This window comes from Oncorhynchus gorbuscha, unplaced genomic scaffold (assembly GCF_021184085.1).
Source record: "Oncorhynchus gorbuscha isolate QuinsamMale2020 ecotype Even-year unplaced genomic scaffold, OgorEven_v1.0 Un_scaffold_662, whole genome shotgun sequence".
Taxonomy (NCBI): domain Eukaryota; kingdom Metazoa; phylum Chordata; class Actinopteri; order Salmoniformes; family Salmonidae; genus Oncorhynchus; species Oncorhynchus gorbuscha.
The window spans coordinates 275316-291320 of record NW_025745758.1 but is presented as its reverse complement, the minus strand read 5'-3'; the positions used below and the strand labels follow the sequence as shown (position 1 = coordinate 291320).

The 16005-nt window shown below is 47.4% G+C and overlaps 1 protein-coding gene across 2 annotated transcripts in view; it reads left to right on the top strand.

Moving 5' to 3' along the window:
• Nucleotides 1-11463, top strand: part of LOC124019740 (E3 ubiquitin-protein ligase arih1) — a 30365-nt gene extending 18902 nt beyond the window's left edge. For both annotated transcript variants that reach the window (XM_046335160.1, XM_046335159.1), the window contains exons 12-14: nucleotides 6919-7179; nucleotides 7778-7890; nucleotides 10089-11463. In XM_046335160.1, coding sequence (XP_046191116.1) covers nucleotides 6919-7179; nucleotides 7778-7890; nucleotides 10089-10173 — 459 coding nt within the window. In that variant the 3' untranslated portion in view covers nucleotides 10174-11463. The remainder of the gene's footprint in view (nucleotides 1-6918; nucleotides 7180-7777; nucleotides 7891-10088) is intronic.
• The last annotated feature ends 4542 nt before the right edge of the window (nucleotides 11464-16005 follow it).

Below are 16005 nucleotides of genomic sequence, written 5' to 3'. Positions count from 1 at the left end.
CTAGTTATTGTGTTCTAGTGGTGGTGGTGGTGGTGGTGCTGTTAGTTATGGTGTTCTAGTGGTGGTGGTGCTGCTGCTAGTTATTGTGTTCTAGTGGTGGTGGTGCTGCTGCTAGTTATTGTGTTCTAGTGGTGGTGGTGCTGCTGCTAGTTATGGTGTTCTAGTGGTGGTGCTGCTGCTAGTTATGGTGTTCTAGTGGTGGTGGTGCTGCTGCTAGTTATGGTGTTCTAGTGGTGGTTGTGTTGCTGCTAGTTATGGTGTTCTAGTGGTGGTGGTGCTGCTGCTAGTTATGGTGTTCTAGTGGTGGTGCTGCTGCTAGTTATGGTGTTCTAGTGGTGGTTGTGCTGCTGCTAGTTATGGTGTTCTAGTGGTGGTGGTGCTGCTGCTAGTTATGGTGTTCTAGTGGTGGTGCTGCTGCTAGTTATGGTGTTCTAGTGGTGGTTGTGCTGCTGCTAGTTATGGTGTTCTAGTGGTGGTGGTGCTGCTGCTAGTTATGGTGTTCTAGTGGTGGTGCTGCTGCTAGTTATGGTGTTCTAGTGGTGGTTGTGCTGCTGCTAGTTATGGTGTTCTAGTGGTGGTGGTGCTGCTGCTAGTTATGGTGTTCTAGTGGTGGTGCTGCTAGTTACTGTGTTCTAGTGGTGGTGCTGCTAGTTACTGTGTTCTAGTGGTGGTGGTGGTGCTGCTAGTTACTGTGTTCTAGTGGTGGTGGTGGTGGTGCTGCTAGTTATGGTGTTCTAGTGGTGGTGGTGGTGGTGCTGCTAGTTATGGTGTTCTAGTGGTGGTGGTGGTGGTGCTGCTAGTTATGGTGTTCTAGTGGTGGTGGTGGTGGTGCTGCTAGTTATGGTGTTCTAGTGGTGGTGCTGCTGCTAGTTATGGTGTTCTAGTGGTGGTGGTGCTGCTGCTAGTTATGGTGTTCTAGTGGTGGTGCTGCTGCTAGTTATGGTGTTCTAGTGGTGGTTGTGCTGCTGCTAGTTATGGTGTTCTAGTGGTGGTGGTGCTGCTGCTAGTTATGGTGTTCTAGTGGTGGTGCTGCTGCTAGTTATGGTGTTCTAGTGGTGGTTGTGCTGCTGCTAGTTATGGTGTTCTAGTGGTGGTGGTGCTGCTGCTAGTTATGGTGTTCTAGTGGTGGTGCTGCTGCTAGTTATGGTGTTCTAGTGGTGGTTGTGCTGCTGCTAGTTATGGTGTTCTAGTGGTGGTGGTGCTGCTGCTAGTTATGGTGTTCTAGTGGTGGTGCTGCTGCTAGTTATGGTGTTCTAGTGGTGGTTGTGCTGCTGCTAGTTATGGTGTTCTAGTGGTGGTGGTGCTGCTGCTAGTTATGGTGTTCTAGTGGTGGTGCTGCTAGTTACTGTGTTCTAGTGGTGGTGCTGCTAGTTACTGTGTTCTAGTGGTGGTGGTGGTGCTGCTAGTTACTGTGTTCTAGTGGTGGTGGTGCTGCTAGTTATGGTGTTCTAGTGGTGGTGGTGGTGGTGCTGCTAGTTATGGTGTTCTAGTGGTGGTGGTGGTGGTGCTGCTAGTTATGGTGTTCTAGTGGTGGTGGTGCTGCTAGTTATGGTGTTCTAGTGGTGGTGCTGCTGCTAGTTATGGTGTTCTAGTGGTGGTGCTGCTGCTAGTTATGGTGTTCTAGTGGTGGTGCTGCTGCTAGTTATGGTGTTCTAGTGGTGGTGCTGCTCCTAGTTACTGTGTTCTAGTGGTGGTGCTGCTGCTAGTTATGGTGTTCTAGTGGTGGTTGTGGTGCTAGTTACTGTGTTCTAGTGGTGGTGGTGCTGCTGCTAGTTACTGTGTTCTAGTGGTGGTGGTGCTGCTGCTAGTTATTGTGTTCTAGTGGTGGTGCTGCTGCTAGTTATGGTGTTCTAGTGGTGGTGCTGCTGCTAGTTATGGTGTTCTAGTGGTGGTTGTGGTGCTAGTTACTGTGTTCTAGTGGTGGTGGTGGTGCTGCTAGTTACTGTGTTCTAGTGGTGGTGGTGCTGCTGCTAGTTATGGTGTTCTAGTGGTGGTGGTGCTGCTAGTTATGGTGTTCTAGTGGTGGTGGTGCTGCTAGTTACTGTGTTCTAGTGGTGGTGGTGCTGCTAGTTATTGTGTTCTAGTGGTGGTGGTGGTGCTAGTTACTGTGTTCTAGTGGTGGTGGTGGTGCTGCTGTTATGGTGTTCTAGTGGTGGTGCTGCTGCTAGTTATGGTGTTCTAGTGGTGGTGGTGCTGCTAGTTATGTGTTCTAGTGGTGGTGGTGCTGCTAGTTATGGTTTCTAGTGGTGGTGGTGCTGCTGCTAGTTATGGTGTTCTAGTGGTGGTGGTGCTGCTAGTTATGGTGTTCTAGTGGTGTTCTGCTAGTTATTGTGGTGGTGGTGCTGCTGCTAGTTATGTGTTCTAGTGGTGGTGCTGCTGCTAGTTATGTGTTCTAGTGGTGGTGCTGCTGCTAGTTATGTGGTGGTGGTGCTGCTGCTAGTTATGGTGTTCTAGTGGTGGTGGTGCTGCTAGTTATTGTGTTCTAGTGGTGGTGGTGCTGCTAGTTATGGTGTTCTAGTGGTGGTGGTGCTGCTGCTAGTTATGGTGTTCTAGTGGTGGTGGTGCTGCTAGTTATGGTGTTCTAGTGGTGGTGGTGCTGCTGTTATGGTGTTCTAGTGGTGTTCTAGTGGTGGTGGTGCTGCTAGTTATGTGTTCTAGTGGTGGTGGTGCTGCTAGTTACTGTGTTCTAGTGGTGGTGGTGCTGCTGCTAGTTATGTGTGTTCTAGTGGTGGTGGTGCTGCTAGTTATGGTGTTCTAGTGGTGGTGGTGCTGCTAGTTATTGTGTTCTAGTGGTGGTGGTGCTGCTAGTTATTGTGTTCTAGTGGTGGTGGTGCTGCTTTACTGTGTTCTAGTGGTGGTGGTGCTGCTAGTTATGTGTTCTAGTGGTGGTGGTGCTGCTGCTAGTTATGGTGTTCTAGTGGTGGTGGTGCTGCTGCTAGTTACTGTGTTCTAGTGGTGGTGGTGCTGCTAGTTATGTTTCTGTGTTCTAGTGGTGGTGGTGATGCTAGTTATGGTGTTCTAGTGGTGGTGGTGCTGCTAGTTATGGTGTTCTAGTGGTGGTGGTGCTGCTAGTTATGGTGTTCTAGTGGTGGTGGTGCTGCTGCTAGGTTAGTGTTCTGCTGCTAGTGGTGGTGGTGGTGCTGCTGCTAGTTATGGTGTTCTAGTGGTGGTGGTGCTGCTAGTTATGGTGTTCTAGTGGTGGTGGTGCTGCTAGTTATGGTGTTCTAGTGGTGGTGGTGCTGCTGCTAGTTATGGTGTTCTAGTGGTGTGGTGCTGCTGCTAGTGGTGTGTGGTGGTGGTGCTGCTGTTACTGTGTTCTAGTGGTGGTGGTGCTGCTAGTTATTGTGTTCTAGTGGTGGTGGTGCTGCTAGTAGTGGTGGTGGTGCTGCTAGTGTGTTCTAGTGGTGGTGGTGGTGCTGCTGCTGGTTACTGTGTTCTAGTGGTGGTGGTGCTGCTAGTTATGGTGTTCTAGTGGTGGTGGTGCTGCTGTTAGTGGGTCTAGTGGTGGGTGTGCTGCTAGTGGTGTGGTGGTGCTGCTGCTAGTGGTGGTGGTGGTGGTGCTGCTAGTTACTGTGTTCTAGTGGTGGTGGTGGTGCTGCTGCTAGTTATGGTGTTCTAGTGGTGGTGGTGGTGGTGTGCTGCTAGTGGTGGTGGTGCTGCTAGTTACTGTGTTCTAGTGGTGGTGGTGCTGCTAGTGGTGTTCTAGTGGTGGTGGTGCTGCTAGTTATTGTGTTCTAGTGGTGGTGGTGCTGCTGCTAGTTATTGTGTTCTAGTGGTGGTGGTGGTGCTGCTGCTAGTTACTGTGTGGTGGTGCTGCTAGTGGTGGTGGTGGTGGTGCTGCTAGTTACTGTGTTCTAGTGGTGGTGGTGCTGCTAGTTCTAGTGGTGGTGGTGCTGCTGCTAGTTACTGTGTTCTAGTGGTGGTGGTGCTGCTAGTTATTGTGTTCTAGTGGTGGTGGTGCTGCTGCTAGTTATGGTGTTCTAGTGGTGGTGGTGGTGCTGCTAGTTACTGTGTTCTAGTGGTGGTGGTGCTGCTGCTACTAGTTATGGTGTTCTAGTGGTAGTGGTGGTGCTGCTAGTTACTGTGTTCTAGTGGTGGTGGTGCTGCTAGTTACTGTGTTCTAGTGGTGGTGGTGGTGGTGCTGCTAGTTATTGTGTTCTAGTGGTGGTGGTGGTGCTGCTAGTTACTGTGTGCTAGTGGTGGTGGTGGTGGTGGTGCTGCTACTAGTTACTGTGTTCTAGTGGTGGTGGTGGTGCTGCTAGTTATTGTGTTCTAGTGGTGGTGGTGCTGCTGCTAGTTATTGTGTTCTAGTGGTGGTGGTGGTGGTGCTGCTAGTTACTGTGTTCTAGTGGTGGTGGTGGTTGCTGCTAGTTACTGTGTGCTAGTGGTGCTAGTGATGCCAGTTATGGTGTTCTAGTGGTGGTGCTGCTAGTTTTGGGTGTGCTAGTGATGCTAGTTATGGTTTACTAGTGGTGGGTGGGTGTGCTGCTAGTGGTGGTGGGTGGGTGTGCTGCTAGTGGTGGGTGGGTGGGTGTGCTGCTAGTGGTGGGTGGGTGGGTGTGCTGCTAGTGGTGGGTGGGTGGGTGTGCTGCTAGTGGTTGGTGGGTGGGTGTGCTGCTAGTGGTGGGTGGGTGGGTGTGCTGCTAGTGGTGGGTGGGTGGGTGTGCTGCTAGTGGTGGGTGGGTGGGTGTGCTGCTAGTGGTGGGTGGGTGGGTGGGTGTGCTGCTAGTGGGTGGGTGGGTGGGTGTGCTGCTAGTGGTGGGTGGGTGGGTGGGTGGGTGTGGGTGGGTGGGTGGGTGTGCTGCTAGTGGTGGGTGGGTGTGGTGGGTGTGCTGCTAGTGGTGGTGGGTTGGTGGGTGGTGCTGGGTGTGCTGCTAGTGGTGGTGGGTGTGCTGCTAGTGGTGGGTGGGTGTGCTGCTAGTGGTGGGTGGGTGTGCTGCTAGTGGTGGTGGGTGGGTGGGTGTGCTGCTAGTGGTGGGTGGGTGTGCTGCTAGTGATGGGTGGGTGTGCTGCTGCTAGTGGTGGTGGGTGTGCTGCTAGTGGTGGGTGGGTGTGCTGCTAGTGATGGATGGGTGGGTGGGTGTGCTGCTAGTGATGGATGGGTGGGTGGGTGTGCTGCTAGTGATGGGTGGGTGGGTGGGTGTGCTGCTAGTGATGGGTGGGTGGGTGGGTGTGCTGCTCGTGGTGGTGGGTGTGCTGCTAGTGATGGGTGGGTGGGTGTGCTGCTAGTGATGGGTGGGTGGGTGTGCTGCTAGTGGTGGGTGTGCTGCTACATTACATTACATTTAAGTCATTTAGCAGACGCTCTTATCCAGAGCGACTTACAAATTGGTGCGTTCACCTTATGACATCCATTGGAACAGCCACTTTACAATAGTGCATCTAAATCTTTTAAGGGGGGGGGTGAGAAGGATTACTTTATCCTATCCTAGGTATTCCTTAAAGAGGTGGGGTTTCAGGTGTCTCCGGAAGGTGGTGATTGACTCCGCTGTCCTGGCGTCGTGAGGCTAGTGGTGGGTGTGCTGCTAGTGGTGGGTGTGCTGCTAGTGGTGGGTGTGCTGCTAGTGGTGGGTGTGCTGCTAGTGGTGGTGGGTGTGCTGCTAGTGGTGGTGGGTGTGCTGCTAGTGGTGGTGGGTGTGCTGCTAGTGGTGGTGGGTGTGCTGCTAGTGGTGGTGGGTGTGCTGCTAGTGGTGGTGGGTGTGCTGCTAGTGGTGGTGGGTGTGCTGCTAGTGGTGGTGGGTGTGCTGCTAGTGGTGGTGGGTGTGCTGCTAGTGGTGGTGGGTGTGCTGTAGTGGTGGTGGGTGTGCTGCTAGTGGTGGTGGGTGTGCTGCTAGTGGTGGTGGGTGTGCTGCTAGTGGTGGTGGGTGTGCTGCTAGTGGTGGTGGGTGTGCTGCTAGTGGTGGTGGGTGTGCTGCTAGTGGTGGTGGGTGTGCTGCTAGTGGTGGTGGGTGTGCTGCTAGTGGTGGTGGTTGTGCTGCTAGCGGGGGTGTGCTGCTAGTGGTGGTGGTGGGTTGCTGCTAGTGGTGGTGTGCTGCTAGTGGTGGTTGTGCTGCTAGTGGTGGTGGGTGTGCTGCTAGTGGTGGTGGGTGTGCTGCTAGTGGTGGTGGGTGTGCTGCTAGTGGTGGGTGTGCTGCTAGTGGTGGGTGTGCTGCTAGTGGTGGTGGGTGTGCTGCTAGTGGTGGTGGGTGTGCTGCTAGTGGTGGTGGGTGTGCTGCTAGTGGTGGTGGGTGTGCTGCTAGTGGTGGTGGGTGTGCTGCTAGTGGTGGTGGTTGTGCTGCTAGCGGGGGTGGCGGTGGTTATGCTAGTAGGGGTGGTTATGCTAGTAGGTGCGGTGATGCTAGTAGGTGCGGTGATGCTAGTAGGTGCGGTGATGCTAGTAGGTGCGGTTATGCTAGTAGCGGTGGTGGCGGTGGTTATGCTAGTGGTGGTGGTTATGCTAGTAGTGGTGGTGGCGGCGGTGGTTATGCTAGTGGCGGTGGTTATGCTAGTGGTGGTGGTTATGCTAGTAGTGGTGGTGGCGGCGGTGGTTATGCTAGTGGCGGTGGTTATGCTAGTGGCGGTGGTTATGCTAGTGGCGGTGGTTATGCTAGTGGCGGTGGTTATGCTAGTAGCGGTGGTTATGCTAGTGGTGGTGGTGGTTATGCTAGTAGCGGTGGTTATGCCAGTAGCGGTGGTGGTGGCGGTTATGCTAGTGGTGGTGGTTATGCTAGTAGCGGTGGTTATGCCAGTAGCGGTGGTGGTGGCGGTTATACTAGTAGCGGCGGTTATGCTAGTAGCGGCGGTAATGCTAGTAGCGGTGGTGGCGCTAGTAGTGGTTATACTAGTGATGACAAGCATGTATAATGATAAACATATTCACCCAAGCTTGATGATTGTTCTAATTTTAAGAGCCAGGCATTGTCCCTCCTCCTCCTCCAGCGGTCCAGGGCAGCCCTGCAGAGGTACCTGTTCTACTGCAACCGTTACATGAACCACATGCAGTCGCTGCGCTTCGAGCACAAGCTGTACGCCGGGGTCAAGGCCAAGATGGAGGAGATGCAGCATCACAACATGTCCTGGATCGAGGTGCAGTTCCTGAAGAAGGCCGTGGACGTGCTGTGTCAGTGTCGCTCCACTCTCATGTTCACCTACGTCTTCGCCTTCTACCTCAAGAAGAACAACCAGTCCATCATCTTTGAGGTAACTTTTCACAGCTATAGTCCTAACCCTTCTACTACCTGAAAAAGAACAAACAGTCCCATCTTTGAGGTGAGGGAGGGTAGAGAACCTGAAAAAGAGGGGGTGGAGAATGGGGGGGGGTGGAGAAGGGAGAGGGGGGAGAATGGAGAGGGGGGTGGAGAATGGAGAGGGGAGAATGGAGAGGGGGTGGAGAATGGAGAGGGGGTAGAGAATGGAGAAGGAAGGGAGGGGGGTAGAGAAGTGAGGGCTACAAGTCTAGGTCTCCTCTCTAAAGTAGTGGCCCTATACTATACACGGAGTTTACGAAACCCAGCAGCATTGCAGTTCTTGACACACTCAAACTGGTGCGCATGGCACCTACTACCATACCCCGTTCAAAGGCACGTACATATTTAGTCTTTCTCATTCACACTCAATTGCACACATACGCGCAATCCATGTCTCAGGTCTTAAAAATCCTTCTTTAACCTGACTCCTCCCCTTCATCTATACTGACAATCTTTCGCCTGGTCAGCCTGTCACAGAAAGAGCAGGTGTTCTTAATGTTTTGTACATTCAGTGTATATGCTATGACTGAACCCAAGCGGTCCTCTTTTAGAACAATCAGGCTGACTTGGAGAACGCTACGGAGGTTCTGTCTGGATATCTAGAGCGGGACATCTCCCAGGACTCTCTGCAGGACATCAAACAGAAAGTACAGGACAAGTACAGGTGAGTTCAATACCTGCTATAGATGTCTTTATTATGATAGGAAGTACAGCTGAGTTCTATACCTGGTATAGATGTCTTTATTATGACAGGAAGTACAGCTGAGTTCTATACCTGGTATAGATGTCTTTATTATGACAGGAAGTACAGCTGAGTTCTATACCTGATATAGATGTCTTTATTATGACAGGAAGTACAGCTGAGTTCTATACCTGGTATAGATGTCTTTATTATGACAGGAAGTACAGCTGAGTTCTATACCTGGTATAGATGTCTTTATTATGTCTTTATTACGACAGGAAGTACAGCTGAGTTCTATACCTGGTATAGATGTCTTTATTATGACAGGAAGTACAGCTGAGTTCTATACCTGGTATAGATGTCTTTATTATGACAGGAAGTACAGCTGAGTTCTATACCTGGTATAGATGTCTTTATTATGACAGGAAGTACAGCTGAGTTCTATACCTGGTATAGATGTCTTTATTATGACAGGAAGTACAGCTGAGTTCTATACCTGATATAGATGTCTTTATGACAGGAAGTACAGCTGAGTTCTATACCTGGTATAGATGTCTTTATGACAGGAAGTACAGCTGAGTTCTATACCTGGTATAGATGTCTTTATGACAGGAAGTACAGCTGAGTTCTATACCTGGTATAGATGTCTTTATTATGACAGGAAGTACAGCTGAGTTCTATACCTGGTATAGATGTCTTTATTATGACAGGAAGTACAGCTGAGTTCTATACCTGGTATAGATGTCTTTATTATGACAGGAAGTACAGCTGAGTTCTATACCTGGTATAGATGTCTTTATTATGACAGGAAGTACAGCTGAGTTCTATACCTGGTATAGATGTCTTTATTATACAGGAAGTACAGACAGGATAGATGTCTTTACAGACAGGAAGTACAGCTGAGTTCTATACCTGGTATAGATGTCTTTATTATGACAGGAAGTCTTTACAGCTGAGTTCTATACCTGGTATAGATGTCTTTATATGACAGGAAGTACAGCTGAGTTCTATACCTGGTATAGATGTCTTTATGACAGGAAGTACAGCTGAGTTCTATACCTGGTATAGATGTCTTTATTACAGGAAGTACAGGAAGTACAGCTGAGTTCTATACCTGGTATAGATGTCTTTATTACGACAGGAAGTACAGCTGAGTTCTATACCTGGTATAGATGTCTTTATTACGACAGGAAGTACAGCTGAGTTCTATACCTGGTATAGATGTCTTTATGACAGGAAGTACAGCTGAGTTCTATACCTGGTATAGATGTCTTTATTACGACAGGAAGTACAGCTGAGTTCTATACCTGGTATAGATGTCTTTATTACGACAGGAAGTACAGCTGAGTTCTATACCTGGTATAGATGTCTTTATGACAGGAAGTACAGCTGAGTTCTATACCTGGTATAGATGTCTTTATTACAGCTGAGTTCTATACCTGGAAGATACAGCTGAGTTCTATACCTGGTATAGATGTCTTTATGACAGGAAGTACAGCTGAGTTCTATACCTGGTATAGATGTCTTTATGACAGGAAGTACAGCTGAGTTCTATACCTGATATAGATGTCTTTATTACGACAGGAAGTACAGCTGAGTTCTATACCTGGTATAGATGTCTTTATTATGACAGGAAGTACAGCTGAGTTCTATACCTGGTATAGATGTCTTTATTACGACAGGTTGGTCTGCAACAGGATAGATGATTTAATAGATCAGTATATCTATGAAATGATACCAGATTTGTCTTTTTGTACTATGCCATTTCAATGGCAATGTTGGGAGGAGGATTGTAAACATGTCTACTATGAGGCTTGATGTCATTGATCAGCTATTATTTTTATTCGTCTCTGTTGTCAAAGCCAAGTGTGGATTAGTTGGCAACGCTACAGCATTATAGGTTGCTACAGCAGGGTAGCCTAGTGGTTAGAGTGTTGGACTAGTAACCGGAAGGTTGCAAGTTCAAACCCCTGAGCTGACAAGGTACAAATCTGTCGTTCTGCCCCTGAGCAGGCAGTTAACCCACTGTTCCTAGGCCGTCATTGATAATAAGAATTTGTTCTTAACTGATTTGCCTAGTTAAATAAAGGTAAAATAAAAAAATATCAGAATGAGACCAGACTGATTTTTAAAATGAGCCTTCCTCTCCTCCTCACTGTTTCCTGTTTCCTGTCCTCCAGATACTGTGAGAGTCGACGTCGGGTGCTGCTGCAACATGTGCATGAGGGCTATGAGAAGGACCTCTGGGAATACATAGAAGATTAAGACTCTTTACTGAAAGAGAAACCTCTACAGACTAGAGCGTTGATGCAATGCCACGGGGGCAGGTTGTTGCTGATCTTCCCAATATTGCATTTTTTTTCCTCCTCCTCTTGGGTTTTGTTTAATGGAAAAAGTTTAAAATAAATTATATCAAAATAATAAAAAATAAAAAAAAGTAGAATATTTCAAACATTAATCGTACAACAGTATTGTTTGTAGCAGATTGGATTGTGAGGACAAAAAAAAAAGAACTCCCCCCGCTTCTCTCAATTGGTCACTATAGTAACATCATCATCACCCCCCCCCACTGTTCAGTTTCCCAGCAATGTATTTTATCTGTTTACTTTTTAAAGTACCCTTGTGTGGGACATGGGTTTGTGCTCAACACAGTCCAACTGTTCAAGCCATGTTCATTAAATGTGGTTAGATCACATGTAGGGTTTTTTGAATGTTGATTTGCTGATTGTAAAGGTGCTGAACCATGTGGGTTGGCAGGGGGGAGACCATAGGGAGTGCAGGAAAAAGGAAACATGTTTTTCAGTTTGTAAATAACGCATATGCATGGAACAGCAAGTGTGGACGTTTTCTTTCATTTGTCTTTTCTTTTGAAAAATATTTATTCTTTTTTTTTCAAATATTCAATATAGTTGCTGTGTAGAAGACAAGTTCGCTCCTGCTTTAAAAGAACATGTATTCTTTGTGAGGGTTTGGAAGCTGTTGAACGAGTGATGAAACTCTGACCGGGTTGTAGTAGCTTTTTGAAAGCAATTCTGACAAAAACTAAATCCACCTAAAAGGATAGCATTAGATGAGAGAATGAGACTAAAGAACAAACCATCATCATCTTCTTCTTTTTAACAGCAAGCCAGACTGTAGTTCAGGTAATACATTGATTTATTCATAGTTGGAATTGACCTTGCAACCTTCAGAGGTTATCAGCTAATTGCACCTGAGGGTGTTTTGAGAAATGAACAGAGAATGACTTGGAAAGGACTCCGCTGTGTCCTAAGTGGCTCCATATTCTCTATATAGTACACTATGGGCCCTGGTCAATAGTAAAGCATTATATAGGGAATAGAGTGCCGTTTGGGATGAAGGTAATGTCCTGTTTGTTCTAACCCCTCCTCCTTCCCTCTTGTTTTTGTTCTTCCATCACCACCCCTCCTCCTGTTTCTCCTTAGAAGTTGTCATTTCCAGATAGCACACTACCAACTGTTTCATGAGAGCCAAATTGAGTGACATTCACTCATTTAAAAAAAAAATAAACAAATGTATTTCTTTTTTCAGACTTGAGCTTTTCCTCATGGTTTTTTGTTTGCACCTTGGTAACCTGGGAGGCGGTAGGGCACCTTGGTAACCTGGGAGGCGGTAGGGCACCGTGGTAACCTGGGAGGCAGGCGGTAGGGCACCGTGGTAACCTGGCAGGCGGTAGGGCACCGTGGTAACCTGGCAGGCGGTAGGGCACCGTGGTAACCTGGCAGGCGGTAGGGCACCGTGGTAACCTGGCAGGCGGTAGGGCACCGTGGTAACCTGGCAGGCGGTAGGGCACCGTGGTAACCTGGCAGGCGGTAGGGCACCGTGGTAACCTGGCAGGCGGTAGGGCACCGTGGTAACCTGGCAGGCGGTAGGGCACCGTGGTAACCTGGCAGGCGGTATGTAATTCCATTAAAGGGCTGTTTTAAACTTGAGTCAGTCAGCATGACTACATGACCTGGTCCTAGTCCCCTAAAGAAGTAGGAACTGTGACAGACCTGGCTGACAAGACGTACCCCATAACCCCCCCGCCTCCTTTCTTTATCTGTTGTGTAAAGGAGTATTGTTTTCGATAGCACCATCCAGTTGAGCTATACAAACTGCTTCGTGGGCTTTAAGGAACGAGTCTTGTCCGACCAACTGCATTTAATATATATATATATATATAAGGACTGAGCATAAAGCAGCGCTGATGTTTTTGAGATGTCTGTTGTTGTAAAGCTTTGGCATCTAGACTATGAGAGTGGCGTTTACACTGGTTGCTAGTCTGAAATGTCACCCTATTCCCTATATATAGTGCACTACTTTTGACCACAGACCAATGGGGAGTGGAGCACCTATAGGAGATAGGTTGTCATTTGGAAAGCAGCCTGGGTTGTACCAACATGGTAACATGATGCCATTTTACCTTCATAACACTTTCCAGTTTTATACGAGCTTACAAGGTCCAAAACGAGCCCAGAGAAGTGGACTAGTCACAGTGCTGTCCTCAGTCCAGTGTTTGTTGGAATACATTTCTCAATGCACTGTAGCCCTCGAGAAAGACGAGACTCTGGCATTTGACATTGATGTGGCTGACAAGACGGAAACAAAGACTTCTCTTTCACCAAAGTGTGAATCATCTGAAAATACTATTTTTTATCTCTTTGTTTCTGATACTTTCTGTGAAACGGGAAGTTCAGACACAGAGTTGCTTTCGTGTATTATAACCATTCTTACAAACAAAATGTCCTATTTAAATAAATGTCATTCAAAAGGAATGTTTTTTGTGATCAGATTTTTGTTTCTTTAGACCAAATATAATTCATGCTTGAACACGTGGCTCCTGTTCACATTCCACCTGCATCAAATATCATTAGACTCATTAAACACACAGTGCGTTCAGGCCCCTTGACTTTTTACACATTTTGTTACGTTACAGCCTTATAAAATGTATTCAATTGTTTTTCTCCCCTCAATCTATACACAATACCCCATAATGACAAAGCATAAACTAGTTTTTAGACATTTTCAGAAATGTACTAAAAATCAACTGAAATCACATTTACAATAAGTAATAAGACCCTTTACTCAGTACTTTGTTGAAGCACCTTTGGCAGTGATTACAGCCTCGAGTCTTCTTGGGTATGACGCTACAAGCTTGTCACACCTGTATTTGGAGAGTTTCTCCCATTCTTCTCTGCTGATCCTCTCAAGCTCTGTCAGGTTGGATGGGGAATGTCGCTGCACAGCTATTTTCAGGTCTCCAGAGATGTTTGATCCGGTTCAAGTCCGGACTCTGGCTGGGCCACTCCAGGACATTCAGAGACTTGTCGTGAAGCCACTCCTGCGTTGTCTTGGCTGTGTGCTTAGGATTGTTGTCCTGTTGGAATGTGAACCTTCGACCCAGTCTGAGGTACCAGAGTGCTCTGGAGAAGGAATTCATCAAGGATCTCTCTGTACTTTGCTCCGCTCATCTTTCCCTCGATCCTGACTAGTCTCCCAGTCCCTGCTGCTGAACAACATCCCCAGTGCATGATGCTGCCACCACCATTCTTCATCGTAGGGATGGTGCCAGGTTTCCTCCAGACGTGATGCTTGGCATTCAGGCCAAATAGTTCATTCTTGGTTTTATCAGACCAGAGAATCTTGTTTCTCAAGGTCTGAAACCTTTCTGTGCCTTTTGGCAAACTCCAAATGGGCTGTAATGTGCCTTTTACTGAGGAGTGGCTTCCGTCTGGCCACAGAGATGGTTGTCCTTCTGGAAGGTTCCCCCATGTCCACAGAGGAGCTCTGTCAGAGTAACCATCAGATTCTTGGTCACCTCCCTGACCAAGGCCTTTCTCCCCTGATTGCTCAGTTCTAGGAAGTGTCTTGGTAGTTCCAAACTTCTTCCATTTAAGAATGATGGCGGCCACTGTGTGCTTGGGGACATTCAAAGCTGAAGACATTTTTTCCTACCCTTCCCCAGATCTGTGCCTCAACACAATCCTGTCTCTGAGCTCTACGGGCAATTCCTTCAACCTCATGGCTTGGTTTTTGCTCTGACCTGCACTGTCAACTGTGGGACCTTTATATAGACAGGTGTGTGCCTTTCCAAATCATGTCCAATCAATTGAATTGACCACAGGTGAACTCCAAGTTGTAAAAACATCTCAACGTTTATCAATCGAAACAGGATGCACCTGAGCTCAATTTAAGAATTTTATAGCAAATAGTCTGAATTCTTATGTAAATTTAAGGTATCTTTTATTTGTAATTAATCAGCACATTTCATTTTGGGGTATTGTGTGTAGATTGGATCAAAAATAACAAACTCATTTTAGAATAAGGCTGTAATGTAACAAAATGTGGAAAAAGTCAAGGGGTCTGAATACTTTCCGAATGCACCATTCATAGACTCATAGACCTACAGCATCACAAGTAGGTCAAACTTGATAGTTTGGTGTGCTGGCGCTCTTAACCAAGATTATTTTTGTGGTCTGGACTGTTGATACATGCATCATCTGTCTTGACCTGTATTACTTGCAGTGGTGTGAGGTATGTAAGTAGTACTTTAATGTATTTTTACTTCAGTCGTTTTTTGGGGTTTCTGTACTTTACTATTTTATATTTTTGTCTACTTTTACTTCACTACATTCCTGAAGAAAATAATGTACTTTTTACTCCATACATTTTCCCTGACACCCAAAAGTACTTGTTACATTTTTAATGTAAAATGGTCAATCACACACTTATCAAAAGAACATCCCTGGTCATTCCTACTGCCTCTGATCTGGAGGACTCACTAAACAGAGAACATCCCTGGTCATCATCCTCTGATCTGGAGGACTCACTAACAGATAACATCCCTGATCTGGAGGACTCACTAAACAGAGAACATCCCTGGTCATCCCTACTGTCTCTGATCTGGAGGACTCACTAAACAGAGAACATCCCTGGTCATCCCTACTGTCTCTGATCTGGAGGACTCACTAAACAGAGAACATCCCTGGTCATCCCTACTGTCTCTGATCTGGAGGACTCACTAAACAGAGAACATCCCTGGTCATCACTACTGCCTCTGATCTGGAGGACTCACTAAACAGAGAACATCCCTGGTCATTCCTACTGCCTCTGATCTGGTGGACTCACTAAACAGAGAACATCCCTGGTCATCCCTACTGTCTCTGATCTGGTGGACTCACTAAACAGAGAACATCCCTGGTCATCTCTACAGCCTCTTATCTGGTAGACTCACTAAACAGAGAACATCACTGGTCATCCCAACTGTCTCTGATCTGAACATACCTGGTCATCCCTACTGTCTCTGATCTGAACATCCCTGGTCATCCCTACTGCCTCTGATCTGGAGGACTCACTAAACAGAGAACATCCCTGGTCATCACTACTGCCTCTGATCTGGAGGACTCGCTAAACAGAGAACATCCCTGGTCATCCCTACTTTCTCTCATCTGGAGGACTCACTAAACAGAGAACATCCCTGGTCATCCCTACTGTCTCTGATCTGGTGGGCTCACTAAACAGAGAACATCCCTGGTCATCTCTACAGCCTCTTATCTGGTAGACTCACTAAACAGAGAACATCCCTGGTCATCCCTACTGTCTCTGATCTGAACATCCCTGGTCATCCCTACTGCTCTGATCTGGAGGACTCACTAAACAGAGAACATCCCTGGTCATTCCTACTGCCTCTGATCTGGAGGACTCGCTAAACAGAGAACATCCCTGGTCCTCTCTACTGTCTCTGATGTGGTGGACTCACTAAACAGAGAACATCCCTGGTCATCCCTACTGCCTCTGATCTGGAGGACTCACTAAACAGAGAACATCCCTGGTCATCCCTACTGTCTCTGATCTGGTGGGCTCACTAAACAGAGAACATCCCTGGTCATCCCTACTGCTTCTGATCTGGAGGACTCACTAAACACAAATGCTTCGTTTGTAAATGATGTCTGAGTGTTGGAGTGTGCCCCTGGCTATCTGTAAATGATGTCTCAGTGTTGGAGTGTGCCCCTGGCTATCTGACAATAAATAAAAAATGGTCCCTTCTGGTTTTCTTAATATACAGAATTTGAAATGATTTATACTTTTAGTTTTGAT